The sequence below is a fragment of the Alosa sapidissima genome, chromosome 7, assembly GCF_018492685.1.
Source record: "Alosa sapidissima isolate fAloSap1 chromosome 7, fAloSap1.pri, whole genome shotgun sequence".
Taxonomy (NCBI): domain Eukaryota; kingdom Metazoa; phylum Chordata; class Actinopteri; order Clupeiformes; family Clupeidae; genus Alosa; species Alosa sapidissima.
The window spans coordinates 11,020,732-11,029,183 of NC_055963.1; the positions used below are offsets into that span (position 1 = coordinate 11,020,732).

The 8,452-nt window shown below is 39.6% G+C and overlaps 1 protein-coding gene across 2 annotated transcripts; it reads left to right on the top strand.

Annotated features, from left to right (window-relative positions):
- Positions 1–637: 637 nt before the first annotated feature.
- zgc:114123 (uncharacterized protein LOC569174 homolog) lies at positions 638–8,258 on the top strand. 2 transcript variants are annotated; one of them, XM_042098044.1, is made up of 14 exons: positions 638–951; positions 1,036–1,070; positions 1,357–1,527; positions 4,994–5,119; positions 5,313–5,372; positions 5,469–5,636; positions 5,805–5,885; positions 6,095–6,224; positions 6,315–6,400; positions 6,503–6,622; positions 6,697–6,764; positions 6,982–7,009; positions 7,109–7,236; positions 7,692–8,256. In XM_042098044.1, exons 1-14 carry the CDS (start codon positions 699–701, stop codon positions 7,858–7,860), a joined length of 1,623 nt encoding a protein of 540 aa, XP_041953978.1. In that variant the 5' UTR covers positions 638–698; the 3' UTR covers positions 7,861–8,256. The 2 variants fall into 2 exon arrangements, with proteins under 2 accessions (XP_041953978.1, XP_041953979.1); XM_042098045.1 differs by lacking the exons at positions 6,697–6,764; positions 6,982–7,009 and having other exon boundaries at positions 7,692–8,258.
- The last annotated feature ends 194 nt before the right edge of the window (positions 8,259–8,452 follow it).

An 8,452-nucleotide genomic window follows, 5' to 3' on the forward strand; every position in this document is an offset into this window, starting at 1 on the left:
TTCTGGTGTGTGAGATCATGCACTAGGCCTAATTCGGTACCTATGGTAAAGAATTTGAGTCTACCAATTAGCCTACGGTTATGGCTGTAGAAACGGTTCTGCTGCGGGAAAAATAATAATAGGGAAGAATAATCATAACAAAAACAATAGGGTTCCCGCAGCTTTTCTGCTTGGACCCCTAATTATTTAATGTAGGCTAGTCTGTCCAATGCAATTCTGGACTAGAGCATCTCTACAAACAAAAACTATCCAACAACGCAAGAGATTGGTGGATATCAAGATTTTTGTTTTATTTTATCAGCAACACGTCCCAGTTGTCTGAATAGCCCTCTGAAGTTCGCTTACAAAAAGGAACCAAAGCAGCCAATTCTTTGCGCATATAAGAAGATGCGGGTGTTGATTGACGCTAACTACCTTATGGCAAGTTATCATAGATCACATTTTCAAAGATCACAGTAGCAACTCGGAGGCAGAGTAGAACAAAACGTCTGCATTTTAGATGTCTTCGTCCCCGCGAGAGTTTAACGGGTGCGATTATCTAAACCCCCCCCCATGTTATTTTCCCATAGGCGCAAGATACCGGATCTCCTTATATGGCAAAGATGGTAGCTTTTTGTAGGCGAAGTTCAGATGTCTATATATTTAGTAGAACAAGGTCCTCCATAGGCCTACTGAGCAGTCAGACAATTTGACACGTGATGACCACGTTTCAAACAATGGATGGCTCCGTTTGTGTTCCAAACACTTGCCATATCTGCTTAAAAGAAATACTTGAACTGCAAGGACACCCGATAACCGAAGAGCAAGCGTGGGCCCTGTGTTACCAGTTGTGTACGCTTCTGAAAGACGATTTAAGTGAGCGCGTAGTCCACAACGAGACACCACAACCCCCTCGTTTACCTGGAGTAGAGGCCATTCTTTTCTCCAACGATGGAAGTGTTAGTTTCAAAGGTAGGCTACAACTGACAACTCGTGTTGTGGGAATGGCACAGGTCAAATGATTCTTTAAAGCCCAAACATTTCTATTTTTTCCAGACTCAAGTAGGCCTATTTTCGGCAGAGAGGATCAGGTAGGAAATGAAAGTAACACAAACATTTCACATGCCGCCCCTTACAGAAAATAACTGCATATCCTAGCCTACTTCAAGTGTCAAAACTGCAGTTTTGGAGAATTATGTGCAGTTCTTATGCAGGAAATGCAATATTTTGGATATAGCCTATTACACTGCATATTAGCCTACTGTACTTTACTGCAGAAATGAAATATAGAGATTAAAATATTATTTTAGGCCTACACTGTACTTCGAGAACTTTATTGTATCCCATTCATGCTAACATTTTAACGCACTGTGTCAGATAGTTGACCAACTTGGTCGCCTTATTTACGACTGTCTTGATTGGGGGCTTGACCATGACGTTGAACGAGACCTGCACGAAGTTCTTGCTCTCCTTGTCTGCCGGATGATAAACGTGAAACCACGCACCGATGCGTCTCTCCTGCCTATAGGCCTTCCTGAAGTCATTCAGGTAAGAGTCTTGTAGAAAGTCATTGTATGTAGGCTAAAAATATTTTTAGTTTTTGATGAAATTAATACAGAATGCTATAGATACTATAGCTAGATGTACCGCAGAGCGGTGCAAAATATAACCGCCGCACATTCTCTCAGCAAATATAAATCACGCTTGTCAATTTGTCTCCATCTCCTACTCCATCCTAGCCTAGAAATCTAGACGCACCCTAGCGGCAGTAAATGACATTTGCTTTCAGGGCTAGTCTAGCAACTCTCGGTTGGCTTGTGAGCTCGAAAAATTAAAGTTCTATCAAGTCAATCAAATCGTGTATAGAGTCGTTAGGCGGGCTTAACATAATGATTGATGGCAGAGTTGCAACGGTTTGGCTTGAATTCCCTGCTACTTGAAAACAAAGAAGATTGATGTTGCTGTTGGCCAACAGTGTGACACGAGTTAAGCTTGTTTTAAGTTGGCAAAAGTTTGAACTAGCCAACTAGCTCCGCTGGTGGGAAAACGCATGAGACTCAGCGCTGTCCTATTGCGTGCAGAGAGAATTTGAAAGACAACCGATTAAATCAGTGTGTGCATGTGTGTGTGCTTCTAGTCCGGCAGCCATGGAGTCAGACCTGGTTTTGTCGGTTAAAGTTTTTTTGTTTTTTTTGCAGAATCTTGTAGACTAGGGGTATCTCTTTAAGATTTAGGAGGGTGCCCAGTGATATCCCTTGGGCAGTTTTGTATATTAACCCTTTCTTGTTCAATGTATTGAAAACAAGGTGAGACACTACAGGTGAATAGGGCAAAAAATTAACTAGCAGATATCACTATGAAACTTCACCAGTTGATTACTTACATTAATATGGAAAAAAAATGTATTACAAGTTATCTGAAATTTAATGTTTGAATATGCAAATTGGGCATAATCTAATTGAATATGTGCTGATTTGCATAACGTTTAAAAAGAAAATATCTTAACATTAGATGAAGCCGGGTTCAAAATTACTTTTTCATTGTGTTTACATATTAGATGAAAAGTATTTTACAAGTTTTCTGTAATTTAATGTTTAAATATGAAAAAGCCCAATGTGCCAAAATCATGAAAAAATAGGATATACCTCTAATTTCAAGATGAGTAGGCCTACTCATTAAATACAAATCAACTTAAATAAAATGTACTAAAATACAGTGTTCTGTGTGATAGTTTGTCAGACAGTACATTTAAATTTGGACAATTTAACCCTTCACTAAGTGAATTAATGAATTTCTATATTTCAGATAATGCCAGTCCGGGAGCCATGGGGTCAGACCTGGTTTTGTGGGTTTTTTATTTATTAATTTTTTGCTTAGACTTGTTGACTTGGGGTGGCTCTTTAATATTTAGGAGGGTGCCCAGTGATATCCCTTGGGCAATGTCCTACATTAACCATTAAAGCCCTATGTGCTGAAATCATGAAGAAAACAAAATAGGAAAAGCAAATAATCAACTCAAATAGAATGTACTAAAATACAGTTTGCAGTGTGATAGTTATTCAGACAATACTTCATGCATTCAAATTGGGAAAATATAACCCTTTTCTATGTCAAATAATGAATTTATAATTTCAGATATTGCCTGTAATAATTCTGAATATGTGCACTTTTCCTCTAGTATTAGTTCTGATAATTGTCCAGTTCTGGCTCATCCTACCCTAAAACATGCAGAGAACATTGTGCAAGGCACCATTAACCTGGCAACTGCATCTGTTAGAGCCAGTCAAGGATTCAAGAATTTTCACTCTTGCAGCCACATCTAATCATCTCCAAAATGTAGTTTGGTGCAAGTTTGACATTTTCTGGTAGACTGGTTGGGCTCAGTAACGAATCAATGAATCTTTCTTCAAATGGCAGTTGAATTTCCAACTGAAGTATTTCTTTGTTTCAGGCTCCAAATACTTCAATACTTAAAAATGAATATTCTCTTTTTGAATGACGAGTTTAGGCTCTGAGCATAGACTACTACTGCAATAAAGAATAAAAATAAATGTATATTTTATACATATTAGAACATTAGAACAGACACCCTGTCAACTAATAGAGGGCAGTTTAGGCAAGTCCTTCCACTCAGCAGCCATATTGTAGCGCTTTTTGGGCACTTAACAGGCATCGGCCAGGCATAGGCAACAGCCAACCTTGCTCCAGCAGTGAGATCACAACACATGATTGGCACAATGTATTCACATGTTGACTTTTTTTGCCGCGGAAGGGGCGGGATATGTGTAGACAACTGCCATATTGGCGTTACAAACTAACCCCATGCATTTCTATGGAGTATTTTTTGAGTGCTGTGACTCCTCATTAGAAAGTCTCTGGTAAACCTCCATCCATTTATTTTCTTATTTCATCACACGTCAAAACACACACACACACACACACACACATCTGACTTTCTCCAACTTTTGCACATCTCCATAGAACTTTTTATTTATTATTTTTGATTTCTCCTCCATCTACCCATGTCCTTGGTTGCCTAGCCTTTCCCCAACACACACACTTACATCATCACTGTCATCACCTCACATACATACAGCACACTGCATGCTACAGTAAGCCTCCTCTACATACTTGCTGCACACTGCCCCCCCTCCCTACATACACAGCACATTGTCTTCAGGATCTTCTCCAACACACATCCTCTACATACTTACAGCACACTGCCCCCACCTACCCACACACACACACACACACACACAGTCACTGCTCCACTCCCCTCCCGCCCACACACACATCTTCACTGTCATCACTCACATACATCATACATACAGTACTCTGCTTGCAATAGTAAGTCCCTTCACCATACTTGCAGTACACTTTTTTCATATTAATGTAAGTAATCAACTGGAAAAGTTTCATAGTGATATCTGCTAGTTATTTTAATTTCTAATCTTATTGAGTTACCCCTTGGCAACAAGAAACAGCAAAAAAAAAAAAAGTTAAAGTTGTGTGTGTGTGTGTGTGTGTGCATGGAGTGGGGCAGGGGGGTAATGGTTTGTATGTGTATTTATGTGCCTGTGTGTGCTTTTTTGCACATGCTTGTGTGTCTGTCTGCATGTTTGTGTGTGTGTGTGCGTGCTTGTGTGTGTTTATGAGCGTGCTTGTGTGTCTCTGTGCATGCCTGTGTGTGTGTGTGTGTGTGTATGTGTGTGTGTGCTTGTGTGTTTATGAGCATGCGTGTGTGTGTGCGCGTGCGCATGTGCGTGCTTGTGTGTGTGGCGTGTGCATGCCTGTGTGTGTGTGTGTGTGCGTGCTTGTGTGTCAGTGTGCATGCCTTTGTGTGTGTGTGTGTGCCTGACTGTGGGGTGTGTGTGTACATTTCAACTTCATCTGGCAACTCTTTGCTCAAGATAATGTGTAGGACTGGGTGGCGGTCATATTTTCTAATGCTCTGCGGTACATCTAGTTATACATTGTTCAGTTGTATTTTTCAATGTTGGGGACCCCTATGTAGGTGTGTGAAGATCGCCTGGATGGCACTGCACAGGCAGCACATCACTACAAGACTGTCTGCTCATTACTGTTCTCAGAGACCATTGAGCTGTACCACTACATCCAAAGTTATAAGACGTGTATCAAGGTAAACAGAAGCATGTGTTTAATGCTTGTGAGACTGCTTCCCCTTTTGTCCTTTCATGTAATTGTACTTTCAAAGTTTGTGTATTTCGGTATAACTCTACACCTAATAATATCAACAAGACCTTTTGGACTGAAATGCGTTAAATATTGTAAGTGCCTCCTTCCAAAGGGCCTCACTACTTTTAAATTTGCAGAGTCTTCAAACATTTTTGGAATCTGACGTGTCACTGCGAATTCGTACTGATTCAGATCAGGTAGGTCAAATTATCACATTTTGTACATTATGACTGGTAGGCTACATCTGCCCTTATTTATCTCAACAGCATAATATTGTGAGTGATCTTGTGCAGGTTCATGCATGGAAATATGTGGTAGAAGAGATACAAAGTAGAGAACCTTTGAGGCCGTGTTCCAGAACCTTTCCATCGAATGCATACCGACCTCCAGAAAAGTTGTTCCCATTTGACCAGCTGAAACAAGTTATTGAAAGCAAACAATATACTCTACGAAAAGTACAGGTGAGACACTTATTCAGTGTGTGTGGGGGCAGGATGCAGTAAAATGTCTGTTTTCTGCATAACCTCAAAGCACGGAATGTCAGGATGAAACTCTTTGTGTGTGGTGTGGTGTGGTATGGTACGATATAATCTTGATGCAAGCTCTCTGCCTTCTGTACTAACTCACAGATGGGAGGAAACCCTCTGAAAAAGACTGATCCATGTGATTCTCTTCTGGAAGCCATCCTAGCCAAGCCAAAACTCAGACCTGTAACTGAAAAAAAAAATCTCTAAACAATAGAAAATATTTTATTGTGTCATAGTTCATTTCAGTGAAGATCTACTATAAGGGTTAAAAAATAAAATAATTCAGAAAGACCATAGATAACTTTCAATTTCATGTTATAACTATATAAACTCCTGAATCAGGTGGCCAAAGGCTCTTTGGTCTGTCTAGATCACCTGACCTTATTTCTTAGGTTTCAGAGCGGAAATTGAGAGAGAGGACTAAGGAAGAGCCTTGTCTTCATGAACGGCTGATGGCGGAGATTCGCATGACTGACCCGCTGGAACTTTTTGCATCTTGCAAAAAAAGGCGTGCCGTTCAAAGTATGTTTGTTCATGTAGAAATCCCTTTTAATCTTGCATTGTTTTAACTTTTAAAATGCTTAGAATTCAGGCAACTTATGTCCATCTCAGGTTTACGTATGACATCAGGTCTCAACCTTACGGGTAGAAAGCGACGTGCCCAATCTGTTGGGAGCTACCCAGACACCAAACGATTGGTATCCAGCACCATTGCCTTTTTCAGTGTGGTATATTCTGAGTATCTCTGAGGCTCTCGTAAGATCCCCTGAAATCATTTCCAAATTAATCTACATCTACAGAGGAAAGGTTATGACACTGGCAGTATTCCTGTGACTATTGCGATGATTATGAATGCACATCAGACAGAAATTGATGGGCATCAGAAGACTATTCCTGAGACTAACCCTGGCAAATGGCAGGTAAATGACTTAAAATTACCATGCAAATTGTTGTCCATCATACTGGTCATTCTATTTTGGGGTGTTTTTCTCAGGTGTGTTCCTGTTGCTCTAATCGAAGTCAGTTTTTTACCTGGCACAACACCTGCTCCAGATGTGATAGGTAAAATTCCAAATTCCAAATCTAATTAGACATGTAGTTCTATTCTATTGACATGGTACCAAATTGCGCCTCAACGACATTAAAGCTTTACTCTACTTACTCTAGTTTATATCTCTCTTTTTTATGATTATTTTTATTAAGTGAGGGTCAACCAACATATTACAAGAGTAAAAAAAACAAAGTACTTCCTACTTCTCAATTGACACTTTGTCTCTAGGGTTGTGTGTCCTTCCTGCTGTGTAAAGGTCAGGAGGTTTTATTTTATTCCATCTCCATTCCTGTTCTCACATCCTACCCCCATCCAGTGTAATTCACTCAACTGCTCTTCAATGCAATCTCCTCAGATGCGAGTGCCCTACAAATGGTGTATGGACCTCCCAATAACATTCTTCCGGAAGATCGTGCTGCGGCAAAGTGCTGAGAGAGACCATAGTCATTTCTGGAGGGAGCGCCTATCATGGGACTGCACAAAGTGAGTAATGTGTGCACTACAACTTGCACTAGAACACATTCATTCATGCACTTGCTCACTCTATTGGTGTGACTCTGCTTCTCTGTCCCTCTCATACATGTGTGGTGGTCACTCACCAATAGTGCAGAACTGGGAATTAACTCTCTCTCTCTCTCTCTCTCTCTCTCTCTCTCTCTCTCTCTCTCTCTCTCTCTCTCTCTCTCTCTCTCTCTCTCTCTCTCTCTCTCTCTCTCTCTCTATATATATATATATATATATATATATATATATATATATATATATATATATATATATATATATATATATATATGAGAGGAATTAACTATACATACATACATACATACATACATAGTTGTGTAAGACTGCACATAATGTTACTTCATAGTCAGAGTGTTTGTATTTTTGAATCCTCAACTAAACTGACCTTTTAAATCTGACTCTTGGGTTCCTCAAAGGATTCCTTTGGTTCTGGAGGCTCTAGCCCTCGGTTCTTGTTCCCAGCACAGTTTGGCCATGAGAGGTTGGCACAGCCAGGACATCTGTATAGAGTGTCAGGGTCTCCTGGAGGAAACATGTGACTCTGGGGCCTTTGTGAACTGTATCACAGGGACCCGAGAGATTTGATAGCTCTTGGCTTTACTTCTTGTTCAGAATGTGGGCCCCCCATTCACTATGTCTGGTCCTTTTCCTGGTCAAATATTTATGTATAGTTATTTTTAAGTTGTTTGTAATTAAATAAGTTATTTTCTGTAATTATTGTAATTATTTTGTGTTAAGTTTTTTTACTTACTTACTGTGAAGCCTAAGAGTTTGTTCACTCTTTGTTTTTTGTTTTAGTTTTCTGATCATGTTTTTGTTTGTAGTTGATCATGTTTTGTATATAGTTTTTTTTTTTACTGGTTTCAACTAATAAAAACATGGCTTTGTTTTACTTATTTTTCTTTCACCCTATGTTGTGTGTCTGTTTTGTTGCATCACAAGAGAAATGTAGGAAGTGGGTACACCTTGTATAAATCAGACTTCATACTGCACACTAACACAAAATACAAACTACCAATAAAAATCGTGCAAGGCACCTGTAAGGTATTTGGGGAGCACTGTTGATTTGAAGGTATAGTTTGTGTAAGTATATTTAACCATAGGACCTTGTGTAGGCTAGTCTCTGAGTTTACATTTTAAGGGATGTAGTTTATTTTCCTGCTGGTGTTCTGTCAAT